Here is an 18,607-nt window from a genome sequence, read left to right as displayed (position 1 = left end):
TAGAGATGAGGATGTAGCTACTACGAATGTTTTTTTTTTTTTAAGATACATATTCATGCACCATAGAGACACAACACAGAGAGCTATCCGGAGTCTTTCGTCCTCACTACAACTTACTGGTAGTATTTGGATACAATGACAGGCCAAGACGAGTTGTGGGTCTGTCATCGAAGGGGTCGAAAAGACTTGAACAGAGCTCGTGTGGACATGCTGCAATGGAGCGGGGCAAGAAACGAATGCGAAGTTGAGAATGGTGCGTATTACAGTACGTAGCAAACATACCGTCGTAGTTACATGGAGTAGCTGCTGTCTATTAGGCATATATTATCAGTGATTATGATACTGCATGTACCAGTACTATGTACTAGTAATATGCACCCTCGACATGGAAGTGCACATTAGCTGAACCTCTTTGGTTCAAACTGTCTGGCCGCCAAGTCAAACCGTTCATGGGCATTTGCCACCACTTACAACGGGAGGCGTGGTGGTGAGCTGGTAAGCCAGACCTCATGACTGGTGATGATTGTTTGCCCCCCTCTCTACCTCTGTGTGTGCGAGCCTAGATAGGTAGAAGGATACAGAGGATATGTCGGTTGATGTGGGAGGCGGATGCACGTACAAGGGTTGGTGTGGCATCCACCAACCTGTACTAAGCACGATCCCGGTTTGTTTGCGAGTGGCGCCACACGTTGAGGTCCAGTTGACACAAGGCATCCTCAAGGGCGTCTTCGACGAGGTAGTGGAGAAATGCAATGATGCCCTTTGTCAGCAATAGTAACCAGCACTGCTGCCACAGCTAGTACGGAGTCCTTGTGTATGTATTAGTAGCATAATAGCGTTGAACTATTTGCTGGTAGAATCGGCGGCCCATAGCGTCGAGACGGCGATGTCGATGATTGGCATCGGGTATAGTAGAAGACGAGGAAGATGAAGATGAGTACGGAGTATTCGGATTGAAGGACTGATGCAACGGCCATACGTATTCGTAGATGACGTACAAAGACAAGGGACCTAAATCAAAGGAGCCATAATAGTTGAAGACAACCAACCCAAGGGTCCAATCCATTGCCACACAGATATTATCAATACGTACGAAAAACGGGGGTTGAAGTGGCTGAGGCGCGAGGATACTTGCCAATAACCAGTAACCAGCACAGACCAGGCTGCAGCAGGCTGCACATGCACGAGGCCAAGAGTACGAGTAGACGAATAAAGAATGTCTTCGTCCCCATCGTGTGTGCAGCCGTGAATCATCAAAGTGCGTGACTCAGCCTTGTTCGTTCGTCGTTGCCATCTCTATTTCTGTCAGTTCTGCGTTTTTGGCGGCTGCCTGCGTAATGGAAAAGATGCCTGAGGCGATAATGGGGGGTCATTGATGGGCACAATGATGTCATCATGTCTTGGTCTTTGATGCCCCTCATCTACTCCTCCACAATCCCGATTCACCAAAACGGCTCCACACCAACATCCCACATCCATACGGAGAGCTCCATCATGGTCAGGGTGGTCCAGCCCAGTTCAGCGCCCAGGCCATCTAATCCAGTATCAGACGTAGTCAGACTATACAGCCACATATTATAACCGGTACCGCTTGGAACAAAACACCATGTCCAATCACACCCCCGATGACACAGGAGCCCACGCCCGGCTTCTCTTATGCCCCATTGTCAGCATCCACTTGAGCCTCAACTCCCCTTTTGTCTTCTACTAACTCTCATCCTCTTTCTTCTTTCTTCTTTGCCTCTTTTCGTATCCACCTGCTAGTTCGTTGCAGGTAACTCTGAAACGAGGGGGGTATATTTTTACACAACCACGATAGCGCATACTAGTAGAGAGTACATATATATCCACCAGTGCCCTTCTCTGCTATAGCCTTGACATCAACTCGCGTCAGCCTTTTGCATCACCACCACGCTATAGCCATGACTAGCAGGCTGGTGGCACCACCGTCAGTGGAGCAGCACATTGACACGGTCGACACATTTGCCCGCACGCTCTACCTGCGAAACAAAGACGCACCCATCGTCGCCGACGCCGTACGCCAGCTGCACGCCGGTCTCCGCCACTTACGTGTTGAGGTCACGGATCCCGACTCGCCCCTCAGCAGGTCCTTGTATACGAACCGCGTGCAGATCCTGCCTCTCGTAGACGAGTGCGGTGCTTCGCTGAGGCAGCTCGCGGATGCTCTCGACGATGGCCGCCGCGCGGACCAGATGGCCGGCACCGTGCGTCGGCTGAGGGAACGCATCGATAACGTTCTTGATGCCGTGCAGCTGCAGGATCGTGCATCCGCGCCATTCTTGCCGAATGCCATCGACGCTCGCGGTGGATCGCAATCGTCAGTGGCTCTCGACGACATCAAGAACAAGGTCGACAACGTCGCCCGATCCATCTTCCCCCGGCGTGATAGTGGCTTCGAAGACGACGATAGCGAGGACAGGCTGTGGCGAGAGTTCCAATCCCGGCTTGAGCATGAGGGTTTCCACCGAGAAGTATTACAGAAGCACAGGGTATGTAAGATTTGATATTTCCTTTTGAGGAGAGTCCAGACTATCTCTTGTCTCTTTGTCTGTCCTCTCATCTTTTTTTTTCTGTCTCTTTTTATGTGTCTCTTTTTATTTCGTGCCCTGCTCCTCTCTATTTGGTGTTCCATGCATAATTGACAACTGATATCAGGACCTTCTGCGGGCCTACATACGCAGCCTGGAGGCCATGCAGTCGAGGAATGACGATGGTACCCCACCGACCGTTCAGGGCCTCCTCGAATACGAGGCCAGGTCCTTGCCACCAAACGAGCTGATATATCCAGGAATTGAGAATGTGCAGTATGCCATGCCCGCCGAGGATAAGATTCCTACAAAGACAGACTGTATCCCTCCTCCAGTTCCTCAGAAGATCCCTCTTCCAGAGTTGCCACTGCCAGACGGGGCACGAGGTAACATCAACGACGATAACTACAAAGAGAACAAGGACAAGCCAAAGTCCTGTCCACCCGAGCGCAGCGCCTCAACCGCCCTCATATTGACCCGTGATCTTGTCGAGATGGACAGTTCTGATCTTGACGTCGCTCGACATATACGTATTGCCCCTCAACACCAGCAACAACACCTCCGAGCATTGTACGGGAGCCCTCAACAGAGATACCTTCTCCCCAGCAGCACACCAGGAGGCCTACCTGAAGCCCCCGATAAGAGTGACTCTATCGAGCTTTCAATCTCTCCAACCGTCCCCCAGGACCAGCTCAGCGCCTCGCCAGTGTGCACTACTGGGCCGATTGAAACGGCAACAGGCTCACCGAGCTTCCATCTCGCGCCAGACAGCTACGGCAACGAGATACCGATGGATGCCCCGTGGACGCGCATCAGCCGCGACCGCGTCAGCCCCGAGGTCCTCGAGAGGGCCGGGGTGCGCTATGAGGCTCGCCGCACCTACGTGGCTGTCCTGGGTCGCCTATCGCGCGATCAGATCGAGGACTATGCTCGCCAGACTACCGACTGCCGCGCCGCTCGCCATCTGCGCCATGCATCTGCGTCTGCGTATGATAAGAAGTCCCTAGGAGGCAGGCGTGGCCATGAAAACAGTAGCAGCAGCGGGAGTGGCAGCAGCGGTAGCAGCGAGAGCGACGAGCTGCGGGACTCTACCAATGACGATGACGGCTACGGCAACGACAGGGGCACCGACCCGTACCCTTACATTGTCAGCCCCCCCATCAAACAAAAGACGTCCCCTTCCAGCACCGTGATGCCCAAGTCGATTCTCAAGAACAAGAATGAGAACCACGTCCGCTTCGGCCCGGCTTACGAGATGAGCCCGCGCTCCTCTGCCACCAGCATGAGCGACGACGAGCGCAGCAGGAGACGCAGTCACCACCACCGTGACAGTCGTGGTTATCGCAACGACTACGATGACTACGGCGACAAAAGCCAAGACTGTGCTCGCCGTCGTCGTCCAAGGAGGTACAACAACACTGGCGGCAGCACCTACCACGACGACCGCGACAGGCCGCACCACCGCCACCACCGCCACCAGGACAAGGACGGTCACCATGACTCCTATTCCCGACGACAGGATCACTCTGGCAGTGGGTCGTCTAAAAAAAAGCAGTGGGGTGGCACCCTCGGTGCAGTCGGCATCGGCGGTGTTGCTGTCAGTCTGCTCAGCGTTCTGGCTGAGGCAGCGGGTGGTTGATTTTCCACCTTTATTTTTCACTTTGACTCCATCATCATTCTACACCTACTATTCTACCGTGTTCAATTTTTACTCTCCCTCTCTCTCTCGTTTCCCTTCCTTTTTCTTCTTCTCTCTTTTCTCATTTTTTCTCTATTTTTATTTTTAGTTTTCTTCTGCTTCCAGTTACGTTTGTTCTACCCAACCTCTGTACCTTTTTTTTCTTTTCCTTTCCAACCTTTTTATGACTTATGACAAACAGATTGGGGAAAAAAAGGAGCATGCATACTGATGAAAATGATTACTACTTAGTAATAGTACTTTTCTTTTTTGCGGTCATGAATATATCAACGAGACGGTTCTCAGATCAATAATCACATAGAGGGGTCAGATATCAATTGAGATGTAGCAGTTTGAACCAGTCACATAACGAGTCAAAATCCACGTCTGTCCCGCTGCCACAGTCGCATAATGATACTTGGTTGCCATGCCGGGGAAAAATGTTGACCATGATCCACTTGCGATCCAAAAAAAGAAAAGCCAGTGTCACATCATGAGCTGCATCTTCACATCGCCCCACCACCTCCTCCTATCGGCCTGGGCAGCCCCCTTCACGGGCGGGCAGGCTACATCGGCTATCCTCGTCCTGGGCGTTCTCCTGCGCTGCAAGACGCGCAAGGGCTCCACGACGGGCCACTCAAAGTCCGGGTTCTCGACAAAGGCCGGCCCGACGCCCGGCATGGCACGCGGATTTCCGTGTCTATCGACGGCGTCCAGACCGACGAGGTGAGAGCCCAGCTTGGCAGGGAGGACACGTCTCTCCACCTCGTCCATGGACGCCCATCGACAGCGGGAAGCCTCACGGTCGACATGGCGGATGGACACCTCGCCCGTCGCCGTGCGGTAGCGCACACCCCTGTAGAACAGGTGGGGGAAGTCGCGTACGAGGTTGGGGATGAGGGCCGTGGTAACGGTGCTGCGGCGCAGACGGGAGACCTGGGACGTCGTGCGGAGGATGTCGTCGAGCCAGATGGCCATCCGGTTGGCCACGTGGTCCTTTTTCGTTTCCAGCTGGCGACGACGGTGGATGGCCTTCGAGATTGTCGATGATGATGACGACGACGATGATGGAGAGAAGGAGGCAGCATCCTTGAGGAGTATCTCGTCGAATAGGGCGGTCTCGAACTCCGTGACGAGAGAGTCGTGGTAGGGCACAGCGGAGTGGCGGATGAGGCTGATGGCTCTGCGGACGCGACGTGTGATTATCAGGCTGCGGATGTGCACATCCAGATCCTCGAAGGACGGCTCGACGGCGTACGGCTCCGACACCATTACACGCCACACATGCAGGACGTCGCGGGTGTCGACGTGGGCGTCGCGGCCGGTGGGGTGGATGCGCCGCATTCGCCGCAGCTTCTTGGACGCGCCGACGTACGTCCAGCTGAGAAGGGAGGACCACACGTCGCGCGGGATGGGCAGCCCGTAGCGCCGCGAGACGAAGTCCACTAGCTGCATGGCTAGGGACACCTCGGCCATTGATCCCAGGGACTCGACGAGGGCGGCCATGAGGCGGGGTGTGGGGCGCAGGGGCGAGCCGGGTAGGAAGTCTCTGCCGCCCGTGATGGGCCGCGCCTCGTCGTCGTCGACGAGTATCCCGTACTGGTCGGCCAGGATGCGCCCGAGGATGGCCTGCCGGTCGTTGGACCGCGCCAGACCGACCATGTCGGCGCACAGGAGCTCCTCGGTCGCCATGTTGGGGTACGACTGCTGCCGGACGAGGTGACTCCAGAAGCTGCGGTAGGGCTGGGCGTCAGCTCCGCGCGTCACGCTCCTCTTTGCGCGCAGCAGCCGGCGGGGCTCGGTGGAAGGGTCGTCGGGTCGTCTGTTCCACGGCTCGCGCTGGAAGGCGTTGACGCTCAGACGGATGCGGTCGAGCCTCGTGACGGAGTCGTGGCGGTCTGCTGCCGCTGACAGGTCCCTCCCTGTGAGGACGTCCCGAGGGTCGACGGCCACGCGCGCCCGGTCGAACTGATAGTACGTCGGGTCGAGGAGGTAGCGGGCCTTGAGGAACTCGATCCACGTCCGCGTCGTGCGGAGGGACGTGAGCCCGTGGTCGTGCATGGCGCCGAAGACGGCGACGGCGGCGCGGAAGTCGACCGCCGCGCCTACGCAGCGCAGCATGGCGTCAAAGTCGGCCGGTCGCAGGGCAAAGTAGTGTCGCCTGCCGTCCTCTCGACCGTGCGGTCCCGATGGTTGCTGCTCATGCTGTTGCCTCTCCCGAAGATGCAGGATGGCCATGACGCCCTGCAGGACGCGCACGTGGTGCAGCCGCATGCCGAACCGGTCCATCAGCTTGCCCACGTCCGTCACCTGTGCGTGGCCCTGGCTGACCGTCAGCCCGTGGGCTATGTCGAGATCGGGGTTGACGATCGGGTCCACGCTGCGCAGAACCTCGGATAGGACAGGGCTGGGGAGGTTGGCCAGCTGGGATACCGCTGCGTCGTGGCATGGTGAGGACGCGTCCCGTAGGGCGTCGGTCCAGCGTAGGAAGGCGGCAGTCTTGGCTGCGGCATCTTTTCGTCGGATCGCCTCTAGGAGCGCGAGCGTCAGTCTCGGTGGTGACGACGACGACGATGATTCTGCTGCCGCTGCCGCGGTCTTGTCTGCCGACACGGACTCTAGGAAAGATGCATGCCGTCGTCGTCGTTGTTGTTGTTGTGGAGATGTCGTCTGGCCCCTAGACTGACACTGGGTCCACGGTCGGCGGATCTGATGTGGAGCCGCTAAAGGTGGGGAGGAGAGACACCATGAACTATTAGTGTTTAAGGGACGTCGCGCCATGGCTTTTGGGCATTTCACGAAATAAGAGGGAATTGGAAAAAAAATGGAAAAGAGAGGGAAAGGAGGAAAAGAAAAAAAAGAAAAAAAGAAAACAACTCAGATTGCAATGAGAGAAACAACAAAACGCACATTTGTGCTTCCTACCTGGATATTGTCTCCCGGTCACACACTCGTTAAGCTGGGGAAGATGCAGGGGTCTGTGCCGTGTACAAGGTATGCATATATACAAAGCATCGAGTATGGGGTAATATACATTGGATAGATGCATATTGTACCACTGCAGCTGACTAACCAGGTCAGAAGATGTACCGGAAATTTCCCGTAGCAGTGGGCATCACCCACGCAACGAGCGGGACAAGAGAAGCTCTCGTGGGCATCGACCCAATTCTGCACCACAAGGCCAAATCTCACTTCTCTCCATTAATCCTCACCTTCTCCCCCCCCCCCCCCCCCCCCCTCTCCAGGAAAACCGTGGTCACCTGACTACTCCTCCCCGTACCTCCCACCTCAGAACAGAACAGCCATGGCCGACGTCGGTGACGAATCCAGCCACGTGTCGGAGCCCCTCGACCTCGTGCGCCTGCTGCTGAACGAGGTCGTCTTCGTCAAGCTGAGGGGTGATAGGGAGCTCAAGGGCAAGCTGCATGTGAGTCATCCGGTCACCTGCTCGGCTCTGTACTCTTCCCCTGTGCTGACACTGTCCCAAAGGCCTACGATAGCCATTGCAACTTGATTCTGGGCGAGGTTGAGGAGACGATCTACGCCGTGGACGATGAGGATGATGACGAGGAGGCCAAGGTAATGACTCGTCAACTTGTGCGCATGTGCAGATTACGGATACTGACACACTCATGCTAGACGATAAGCCGGAAATCGGAGATGCTCTTTGTACGAGGTGAGACTTGATCTTTCATTGTTGAGATCCGTGACTCTGGGGTGCTGACATTCCTTTACAGGTGATAGTGTTGTCTTGATCTCTCCGCAGGTGCCGTTCTGAGACGGGAAAAGGCCGTCAACGGGGATGGCTTGAACTTTACGGGCAGAAAAGAAGATGGAACAACTGTCATCTAGCCAGTGTTGAACCCCGGTCATGTCCTGAAGAGAAGCTCGTGATGAAGTGGGCTCTTGGGACAGATGGGGGAACAGAGCGAGACGAAACAACGTCTCGGTTCTCTCTCGATAAGAGGTAGGCAGAAAAGGAAAAAAAACAAAGAAAAAAAAAACTTGTATGCCGTTATGGGCTGGTATATATGACTTGATGATACCTAGACGTTTCAGAATAAAAACAAGAGAAAAGAAAAGAAACAACCAAACATCTTCTGTCCCCTCTATTCACTGTCACGCGTAGGAACTTGACTGTCGATGGGAACATCAACATCCCCCTGTCAAAAAAAAAAAAAAAAAGTCAGCTGATCGATAAGAAACTGATTGGAGCCGAGCCAGGAGCGCAGAGAGAGGGAGTGAGAGAGGGAGGGAGGGAGAGAGGGAGAGAGAGAGAGCATTGATAAAAATACGAGTATTGCTCGTACTCGTAGAAGTATGACTCTCTTGGCCGACGCCCTCTCCTCGACAAGAGGCAACAGTCCAGTCACGTTCCCGACCGTTTTCTCTGGTTGTGGGAGGTGCTTGTTTCGCTTTAACTTTTTTAGCCCTTGACTTGTCCCTCATCTCCTCGTCTCTCTCAATCTCTCTCAAGAGATGATGCTGATTTAATTCACCCTTTATTCGTTTTTTCTAAATTTACAAATAGTTACCCCATCGTATGAACATACCTACCGCTGCTCTGTACTGCTTCTATTGCTAGCATCACCACTTCACCACTGCCGTTCCTACTTCTACTGCAAAGGCCTCAATGATCACCCGAATATCTGCAACTCAAGCGTGTCGCATTACACGACGCGGCTGACAGAATGTCTGACAAGGCAAAAAAGAATCAACCCCGTGAGACTAGAGGCAAAGGTGAATCTGTACGTCACACACACACACAACGTGGGGGACCGCCGCCCATCTCCGCTTCATCATTCCTGACCGCATCACCATCTACTTCACACTCCATGCGCAGCAGAGACTGACCTCTGTCAAAATGCACAGGCTCTCAGCGCTTTCGCAGAATACGTCGAGGAGCAGCAAAACATACGATACCCCTCGAGACAGCAGGCATCCACCACCACCATCACCGCAACCGCTCCAGGAAACGCACCGCCCGATCATGTCCACCACGAGGAGCTAGACGAGCTCTTTGACAACCTCGACCTCGACGACCAGAGCCACCAGGTACCCCTCAGAAGCCTCCTCCTAGGAAGAGGTGCTGCTGCTGCTGCTGCTGCTGCGCCCGCATCCGCCTCCGCTGCCGGCAATGACGAATCGCTAGAGAAGCTACAGAACGTCGTGGCGGATCGTATAGCCGAGGGCTTCGGCGAGGCCGTCCTGGAGATCGGCTACGAGAACAGTGGCGAGTCGATGCAGCTCAGCATAGATGAGTGGAACACGGCGTACGCGCGCCTCCAGGAGGCCGCACATCTGGCCCGCGCCTCCTGCCAGCTCCTCATCACCAAGAATGTCGGCGGCGCCGTCGAGAGCTCTTCCACCACCGGCGACGCCGCCAACGTCTCGACGAAGCCCGGGAGGGGCGGGGAGAGCAATACCTGGTGCTCTGGCAAGGTACTCATCCGCCAGCTGCCAAGAGACATCAAGGAGGTTATCGAGACGCGCATCGCCGTCGTGGGGAACGGTATGCTTCCCTCCACCTCCCCCCCCCCCCCCCCCCCCTTCCTCTCTCTACCCCCTGACGGTTTGCCGGAGCTGTCTTGCTCATGTGCTGACGGAACCTGGCAGTGGACGCCGGCAAGAGTTCCATGCTGGGTGTTCTGGTCAAGGGGGACCTGGACGACGGACGAGGAAAGGCCAGGGTCAACCTCTTCCGCCACAAGCACGAGATCGAGTCCGGCCGCACCAGTTCGGTCGGCATGGAGATAATGGGATTCGACAGCACCGGAAAGATTGTCAGCTCGGATGTACCTGGACGTGAGTTTTTCCTCTCATCATTGCGTTTATTTTCAAATCCCATCTTGCTCGTGTCCCCTTCTGCTTCTGATCCATCTCCTCCTGACACTCGGCAACCCAAAAAGGCAAGCTTTCGTGGGAAGAGATTGGCAAGCGGAGCGCCAAGGTGATAAGCTTCACGGACCTGGCAGGTCACGAAAAGTACCTCCGCACGACGGTCTTCGGCCTCCTATCGAGCAGTCCCAACTACTGCCTGCTGATGGTGGCGGCCAACAACGGGCTGGTGGGCATGAGCAAGGAGCACCTGGGGATCGCGCTGGCGCTCAACGTGCCGGTCATGGTGGTGGTGACCAAGATCGACATCTGCCCGCCCAACATACTGGAGGAGACGATCTCGCAGATCATCAAGATCATGAAGAGCCCCGGAGCGCGCAAGATGCCGACCTTCATCCGCGACCGCGAGACGTGCGTCAACACGGCAACCCAGTTCGTCAGCCAGCGCATCTGCCCCGTCTTCCTCGTGTCCAACGTCACCGGCGAGTCGCTCGATCTGGTCCGCACCTTCCTCAACATCCTCCCCCACCACGGCCGCTACAACTCCGACGCACCCTTTGAATTCCACGTCAATGACATCTTCTCCGTGCCCTTCGCCGGAACCGTCGTCTCCGGCATCGTGCGGTCCGGCGTCGCACACGAGGGAGACGCCGTCCTCGTCGGCCCAGACGCCCTCGGCCAGTTCGTCCAGACATCCATCCGCTCCATCGAGCGGAAGAGGATCCGCGTCCCCGCCGTCTCCGCCGGCCAATCCGCCTCCTTTGCCATAAGGAAGATGAAACGTAAGGAGGTCAGGAAGGGAATGGTTGTCCTGCCAAAGTTGGAAGGTCAACCTGCTCCCAAGGTCTATAACGAATTTGTCGCCGAGGGTAAATCTCTCTCTCTCTCTCTCTCTCTCTCTCTCTATCCTTATCTCTCATCCTCTCTTGTCTTCGCCTTTCCCCCCCCCCCCGCCCCCCCCCGCTCAGAAAACTGACAGACAAACGACAGTCCTCATCCTATCCCACACCACCACCATCAAGAAACACTACCAGGCAACACTGCACGTCGGCCCCGTCCAGCAGACGTGCGCCATCATAGACATTGACCGCGAGCTCATCCGCACCGGCGACCGCGCCACCGTGGCCTTCCGCTTCGTCCAGAGACCAGAGTATCTCGTCCCAGGAGACAGGTTACTCTTCCGCGAGGGTCATACAAAGGGTCTCGGTATAGTCAAGTCCATCGGCTACGATGCTTCGAAACCTCTCAGGGAGCAATCTCAGTCTCAGTCTCATCAAGGGCCGGAGGCGTCATCGTGAACCCCTCTTTGGGGGGAGATTGATATGCTCACCAGCGAAAATAGCCCATCGGCCTCTCCTCCTCCTCCTTATTCTTCTCCTATCAGATATATTTTAGCCCAGAATTTTACAGGGTTTTACCAACGTCTTAGCATATTTTCTGACTGATGATTTTACACCACCCCCCCCAAAACAAAATTTTCTTCCTCTTCTTTGGTTGCGAATAAAATTCTTAGTTTTTCGTTTAGTTGTCCTTTTCGACGCTCACGTTATATATCGACTGTTTTTATTCCGCCTGCGGGACGCCTGTGGGAAAATGCCAATTTTGAAACCTTGCCGAGGTTTCAAGCCCCCACCCCCCCACCCCCTACTTCTTATACTAGAAACAGGAAGATGAAGACGAGAGGATAAGATGACATGTGAAGATACTTGGAAACAACTGCCATAGAGTTACACCATTTTCTGATACCAAACGGTCACTTGCCGTGGTAATCCTCGGGAATGACGTATACGATGTCGTGGCAGATCAATGCATGGTGATGGTGCACTTGCTCATTAGCAAAGCTTTAGCATAGACACGGAAAGTACGGAAAAATCCGTCAGTGACATTGAGGCATCAACGGTACGAGGCAAAACATCAACTCCAGATCATCCAGATCGTCAAACGATAGGTATTCATCTCCGTCATTGATATTCAATGACATCCGTCGCCTTCCGTCACGTACATCTTCCGCGGTAGCTACTAGTGAATCTTTCCTCATAATCCTCGAAACTCGTCTCATCATGTCTGGTATTTTCAATCAATAGACACCCTGTCATTTTCCCAATCCAAAAAAATAATTGCAGTCTTTTTTTTGTATATGCCCAATCTTCCCCTTTCTGTAGAAAAACGCCAAGCAGGAGCGGAGAAAAAAAAGACGGTAAAGAAGGCAATGAAAACTCCCGTCGTATTTCCACATGTCGCATTGCCAACAAAACGAAAAAAAAAAAAGAGATGTCTGGGGTATCGAAATATTCCTGGAGGTCTGTAATGCAAATTTGGATACACGTACAGGCTCTATCTCGCCGCGGGAGTCTGGTTTGTCGGCGGCCTGTCCAGATGGAGATCGATCATTGGGCGATTTATCTCCATGCTTCGGCTCTGCATGCGTCCGCCGGGGGTGCGGGGGTGCACCACGTTGACGCGTCCCGATCTCTCGAGGATGCGCGGGGGCGTCTCATCCGAGTCCGAGCTAGAGTCGTCTTCAATGTTCCCGTAGCCGTGTTCGGCAAGCCTGGAAAAATAGTCTGCCATGCCGTCTACGCTGGGCGTACCGATGATGGCGTCGTACTGAGGCGGAGGAGTCATCAGAGGTGCCTGCGTGGCATCCTCCTGGTGCCGGGGCGGGGCGATGTCGTCGTCAAAGGCTGGCGGGTTGAACGAGGGCGTTCGTAAAAGATGGATCGGTCGAGGCTCATTTGTGGCGGCGTTGTTGCGTGCCCGATTGGCCGGGTTTGCCGTGGCGCCGGGCAGATGGGCCGCCTGCGGAAGCGACGGGAGGGCCTCCACACCCCGCCCTTCCGCACCCGACAGCGTCCCGGTGGAGGAGCTCGGCGACGCCCCGGCGGGAACGCTCGTCGCATCCGGGCATCCGCACGAGCTCTGGTACATCTGGCCCTGGGTTTGGTTACCGGTGTAGGCCGGCAGTACCGTGTTGGCCTGGGTAGCCCTGCAGTTGAGGACGGTAAAGGGCGAGTCGATGCTGATCTCAAAGTGACGACGCTTGGTCCCCGTCGGGTCTCCGGGATCCTGGCGGCTGATGCGCATCACAATCTTCATCTGCGTTAGCGTGGTCTCATATCCTCCGTCGATGCACACAGGGTGAGGTGACCGATTACCTTGAGCCAGTGGTAGACATTGATATTCTTCCAGCTGCAGTCGGGGTGTAGCCTGAGCTCCTTGCTCTTGGCCATCATCTCGCACGTGGGAATCTGAACGTTGGCCTCAATCTCAGTCGATCCCCAGTAGCTCTCCAGACCGAGATCCAGGTCTCCCAGGATGTTGTCCGATGGCGGCGGCAGCGGCTGGGGCGCCTGCTGCCCCCTGGCAGCCTCGTGGGCACGCCTCCTGGCCGCCAGCTCCCTCGCCTCGTGCCGCTCGCCGCTCGACAGCTCACCGCCACGGACGGTCCGCAGGTCCGATGAAGCCCAGGCGCTGTCCAGCGGCTTTCCGGCGCTCTTCTCGAGCAGCAGGACCTTGCGACCGGGGTCTTTGCGGGTGACCCGCCTGTCCTTGGTCCAGTACTCGACGGTCTCGGTGGCAAAGACCTTGAGCTTGTGCACCTGAACCTTGGCGAGGGGCGTCAGCTTGAAGGCGATCGGTATCTTCCCACCAATGGGAAAGCTCTTGCCCGAGATGACGATGTCGTAGTGCAGCTGGTCCTCCCACTGCCGGCTGATGGAGATGGGTTCCGACATCTCCAGAGACATCTGGTCGGGGATGCGGACGATGGGCACCTCGAGGGAGCCGTGCAGGTTTGGCTTGAAGGCGCCGGCGCGGTCGACGGTGGCACGGAGCTCCCACCTGACGGATCCGTACTGGAGCTTGGTCGTCTCGAGCTGGTGATGGTCGATGGGTAGTTCGAACGAGTAGTCGTAGCGGCCGGGGTGGAAGATCTTGAAGCCCTTGGCCTGCGTCGAGGTCGTGTTCGCATCGGCGTCCTTGCCGAAACTCCGAGACTGGGCGCTCTGCAGCGAGAGACGCTTCAGGTCCCTGGACGTGAGGGACATGCGTGCGGAGGGGGGCAGAGGGTCGAGGACGAGGTAGGTGGCGGCAGACCTGGAGGGTTCCGGGGGGTCCTTGAGCTTGTATGTGCATTGGTTGCCGTATTCCGTCTCCCAACGGTCATTCATGGCGTTGAAAAAGGTCAGGACCTGGTTTGCGAGGCTCTGCTCCTCGTAGACGTCCTGCTTCAGGGGCGGGATGCCTTCGGGCCACTCTGTGCGGGCACGGCCGACGAGCTCGAGCTGGACGGCCTTGAGCTTGACGTTTTTCGTGACGTTGAGCTGCAGTTTACCGCGCAGGAGGGCGGTGCCGGCGCGCGTCTCTCGTCGGGCGTGGCCGTCGTGGTCGAAGCCGGAGAGGAAGACGTTTGGCTCTGCGAGGATGATGGAGCAGGAGATGCCACCCCCAGAGGCCAGAGACTTGGGGGTCTCTGAGACGTGGGTCGAGAGCGACGGCTTGCCGGTGCGGATCGACATCAGGCTGTTGCGCTTTGCGGCCAGACTGATACCGTTGGGCCTCGGGCGAAGTTGTGGTTGGGGTGCAGCAGACGTCGGTGTCGAGCCCGTCGTCGGTGCTGTAGCTGTGGCTGTGGCTGGGGCCGCTGGAGCCGCGGATGCCGCGGGTGGTGCTCGCGTGTCGCTGGATGCGGGGCGGTCGCCAAGGTTGGTGGCCGACGCTGTGGCCGATGCTGTAGCCGTTGCCGAGGCCGATGTCGAGTTTGTCGACGGGTTGTCGTCGGTGGTCGGCGGCGTGTGTGAGGGACGGCGGCGACTTATTAGGGACAAGGAACGTTGGATGGCGGATTGGGACTGTGTGTGGGATGGGGTTTGGGGTGTTTGGGGTTGGGTGTCGGTGGTGGGTGTGGCGGTGTCGGAGGCTTGGCTTGCCCGGTGGCCTGGTGAAGTCATGGACGGTACCCCTGTCGCGGGAGAGCGATCGATGACGGGGGCTTCAAGCAGCGTGGGGATGGAGTGGCGACGGTCGGATGATTTGTGGGAATTGTGGTTTGAAAAAGATGCCCAAATTTTCCCCAAAGAAGGACGGGTATCATTAAGAGAACGATCGGACGGCTCTCCAAAGGATCGTCCAACGGGCTGTTCGGAGGGCCGTTGAGGCGGCCGATCAGATGGCTGCTGAGATGGCTGCTGAGGTGGCTGATCAGATGGCTGACGCGGGAGCTGTGACTGTGGCGATGACGAATCTCTAGCGTTGCTGATTCGGCGTTTGGCCTTGACCGCCCGAACCTTGAAGCTCCGTGAGCGTGACGACTGGCCGGGCCTAGGACGCAGCTCTGGCGGAACGTAGCCGGGGGGGTAGGTGACGATGTGAATTGAATGAGGTCGCGTGCGTCGGGGCTCGATGAGCGGCCTTGGGAACTGTGCAGTGGTAGAAGATGACTTTCTCTTACTCCTGTTGCTGGCCCGGTAGAAGACGTTGCCAGAATGAGCAGTAATCCACGAGTTGGATTGGCAGGGTGAGTCTCGGTGATTCGCTGGCATCGCTGTCAACCCTCTGGAGGTGGTTCTCTTGGGTAATACTTTTTTTTTTCTCTTGGCAACCTCTCTCTCTCTCTCTCTCAAAGAAGGCTGTGGGGAAGAAAAGGGGGAAGGAGAGGCCCGTGGGGCGGCGAAGGGGGCTGCGTGCCTATTCGAGTGGAAGCAGGGAAAAGGGCAGGATTGGTGTCTGGCAACCAGTCGACAGGTCTCGTGGACCGGGGAAGGAGGACGAGGCGCAGCGTGTGCTGCTGCTTCCCGATGCTGATGGGAAGATGCTGCTGACGGCGATGGCGGGCGGTGCGGCCTGTCGTCTGGTTGTCTGGCTGTCTGGGTGCTTGGCAAGCAGGAAGGTGTACCGCGACCGCGACCGTGCCACTAAGCAGGAGGATGCATGTAGGGGAAACAACAAACAAGCGGGAATTGGGGCGGTGATGGGACGGGATGAGGTGTAGTGCATGTACGGACGATGGGTGAGTCCGGTGTAGCGGCAATGTTTCTACGATGAAGCAAGCGGAGAAGATGGAATAAGCAAGACACGAGCGAAACGGGAAAGAGGAAGGAAGATGGAGGGAGGGATAGAGAAAAAAAATTGAAGAAGCGGAAGACGGTGGTGCTGGTGCCGGTAGCTTCCTTCCCTTACACGAGCACAAGACAAGATCCGCAGGAGAGGACGATGCAGGCTCATGGGCGATGACGGTGCTCCGTATCATTCATCAGCTGGGGCCTGACGGCCTGGGGGAGCCAGCGGAGAGCCGAGCCGGGGTTTGGGTGAACGCTCGTGCCGTGCTGTGTGCTGTGTGCTGTTCTCATGGTGCTCTGCATGGCATCAGTAGCCAGCCGTGTAATTCCACGGTACATGTACACGAGTGGCTAAACCGCTTGGCCGTCTGCAGCATCCGGTCCGGTACGGATAGTCGCAGGACTACTCGTAGGGGGACGGATACATGTTCTGGTACTACCTGTAGTAGTACCTGCACACCCACCAGGTGCTCGTGCTGGACCTTCACAGGCTAGCGGTACAGGCCTGGACAGGCCTGGACAGGTCTGCAATGCAGCGGGCACTTACTCGCAAGTACATGATAATAGCGCAGCTGGGGGTGGGAGAGCATCGACACCGGGGGGGTGAGACATGACGCGGACGATCAACACGATCAACGTAGGTTGATATGGGTCCCCGGCAGTGATGTCACTGTCCAGATTCCAACGACAACCAGTGGGGAGAGGCCCCGGGGACCTCCCCTGTGGCCCCTGCCCGGGACTATTACCACCACCTGCCGCCCGCAAATGCCACCGACTCCCAGCGGGGGGACACTTTTGGGGGCGGGGGGGAGGCTTCTGTCAGCCGGAACGGAGCCTCCCCAGGCTGTCAACAGCGGTCTCTCACTCCCTAGACGATCCAGATGACCGCCAAGGTGCCCTAGAAAGGACTCCACCGTATTATGTGAGGCTCCCACTTGGTGATGATATAGCGTAGCACTGTCAATGCTGCACGGCGGAGGGGATACATGTAATGCACTCCGTCCTTCCCCACCACTCACCAGACTGAAGTCCTTTCATCATCGACGATCGTCACCCACCCACCACACCAAGGTCACCGCCATCACCACCACCACCACCACCAGAGGAAAAAGAAGAGACGTTCCAGAGCCGACGAGAGGTGACAGGGGTTCGATAGCGGGGAAGCACTTGCTCAGCATTGGTCCGGTACCCAGAAAAAAAATGGGCCACCCGCTTCTCTCGACCTGACAATTTTCAAGTTGGTGCCTGTTCCGTCTGGCCTGGTGTTTTTTCTTTCCCCTCTTTTTTTATTATTATTCGTTTTTTTTTATCTGGTTCTGGGTTTGGGGGTTTTTATTATTATTATTGTGCGTGTGCGAGGATTGACCTCGCACTTGCGGGGAGATTTGCACAACCACCCACTCATCTTGGGGAGGGCAGTATGCGGGAAGTGGCACGCCAACGAAGACCACAAAACAGCGAGACAGAGATCCGAGAGACTGCGGGAGAGAGAAGGAGCAAGGAATAAAGGAGGAGGATGAGGCTCACCCGGATGATCAAGTCCCGTACGTGATGTGGTGGTGGCAGACTTGCTGATAGTAACCACTAGTAAGGCTCGAGGGCTCGAAGCTAGTAATATCCGGCCGGTATATGACTCATGAGAGACAGTGACGGAGAGATGAATTCGTGTGGGTCGCAAGTGTCTCGTTGCTCAGCGATACCGACGCAGGGCACGAGACTAAGGACGGCTTCCAGCTCAGCACTCTCGGTCGGCCGACGGCAGGCAGGTAGAGGAGGAGGTGATGGGAGGCGGTCGTGACGAGGGCCGGATGGTAAGTAAAGGAGATGGCGTTTCGTCCGCGTGAGAGTTGTGCGTGTGCATGCGTGTGCGCGTCGTTGTGGGTGTGTGTGGTGCCACCCGGCGGATGATCATGGACTATCACTAGATTCCAGACGCGAACAAGACCAAAGGACGACTGGGGTATTAATATTTCCCCCCTCCCCCCTTCCCCCCTCCCCGGCCCCCTGTTCCTCGACCCCTCAGGACTCTCGCGCCGTCTGTCAGTAACGATTGCGACCTGTGCAGGTGGGGGGAAAGAAAACACCGCCCGGTACGAAGGAGGGAAGGGTGCTGTAAGGTGGCGCGCGGTGTCATTTTCCACCCAGACCTGCAGCATCTTCATCCCGGTAGTACCGCGCGCCCACCAGCTGCGTGATAAAATACGTACGGTACGGGTCACGAGTCAAAGCACGGAGGAGCTTGGCCTGACGACGACGGATGCCACTCACAGAATGGATCAGGCCCCGAATCCGACCGGAGGCCAACTGTAGCTTTGCTGCCTCGGCCATGGACCGGGAACAGCACGTGCGGCTCAAATCCCAGAGATACTTACTCGTGTGGGTACATCCCCAAAGTCTCCCTGCTCGCCGCCTTCCGAGTCGACTCGGGTGAAGAGTGAGCATACGGAGTGAATACCTGTGCGGTAGGGAGTATACAGAGCTGAGAG

At 56.6% G+C, this 18,607-nt stretch overlaps 5 protein-coding genes across 5 annotated transcripts; 3 read left to right on the top strand and 2 right to left on the bottom strand.

The window, feature by feature from the left end:
• Positions 1-1,922: 1,922 nt before the first annotated feature.
• On the top strand, positions 1,923-4,188 carry GMORB2_4454 (uncharacterized protein; the record flags this gene model as incomplete). The annotated part of the gene is made up of 3 exons (XM_035466429.1): positions 1,923-2,510; positions 2,677-2,734; positions 2,810-4,188. 3 exons carry the CDS (start codon positions 1,923-1,925, stop codon positions 4,186-4,188), a joined length of 2,025 nt encoding a protein of 674 aa, XP_035318440.1.
• A 525-nt stretch (positions 4,189-4,713) lies between these two features.
• On the bottom strand, positions 4,714-7,008 carry GMORB2_4453 (uncharacterized protein; the record flags this gene model as incomplete). Its single annotated transcript, XM_035466428.1, has 3 exons — positions 4,714-5,959; positions 6,059-6,740; positions 6,999-7,008. The coding sequence occupies 3 exons, from the start codon at positions 7,006-7,008 to the stop codon at positions 4,714-4,716; spliced, it is 1,938 nt and encodes a 645-aa protein (XP_035318439.1).
• Positions 7,009-7,531: 523 nt separating this feature from the next.
• Positions 7,532-8,005, top strand: GMORB2_4452 (U6 snRNA-associated Sm-like protein LSm3; the record flags this gene model as incomplete). The annotated part of the gene is made up of 4 exons (XM_035466427.1): positions 7,532-7,654; positions 7,717-7,806; positions 7,867-7,903; positions 7,965-8,005. The coding sequence occupies 4 exons, from the start codon at positions 7,532-7,534 to the stop codon at positions 8,003-8,005; spliced, it is 291 nt and encodes a 96-aa protein (XP_035318438.1).
• A 913-nt stretch (positions 8,006-8,918) lies between these two features.
• GMORB2_4451 (GTPase) lies at positions 8,919-11,363 on the top strand (the record flags this gene model as incomplete). Its single annotated transcript, XM_035466426.1, has 5 exons — positions 8,919-8,975; positions 9,100-9,739; positions 9,844-10,032; positions 10,137-10,934; positions 11,056-11,363. The coding sequence occupies 5 exons, from the start codon at positions 8,919-8,921 to the stop codon at positions 11,361-11,363; spliced, it is 1,992 nt and encodes a 663-aa protein (XP_035318437.1).
• A 1,036-nt stretch (positions 11,364-12,399) lies between these two features.
• GMORB2_4450 (arrestin-related trafficking adapter 3/6) lies at positions 12,400-15,605 on the bottom strand (the record flags this gene model as incomplete). The annotated part of the gene is made up of 2 exons (XM_035466425.1): positions 12,400-13,161; positions 13,221-15,605. The coding sequence occupies 2 exons, from the start codon at positions 15,603-15,605 to the stop codon at positions 12,400-12,402; spliced, it is 3,147 nt and encodes a 1,048-aa protein (XP_035318436.1).
• Between the last annotated feature and the right edge of the window lie 3,002 nt (positions 15,606-18,607).

The sequence above is a fragment of the Geosmithia morbida genome (assembly GCF_012550715.1).
Source record: "Geosmithia morbida isolate 1262 chromosome Unknown scaffold_20, whole genome shotgun sequence".
Classification (NCBI taxonomy): Eukaryota; Fungi; Ascomycota; class Sordariomycetes; order Hypocreales; family Bionectriaceae; genus Geosmithia; species Geosmithia morbida.
The sequence above is the reverse complement of the archived record's forward strand: the minus strand, read 5'-3'. Positions and strand labels throughout refer to the sequence as shown.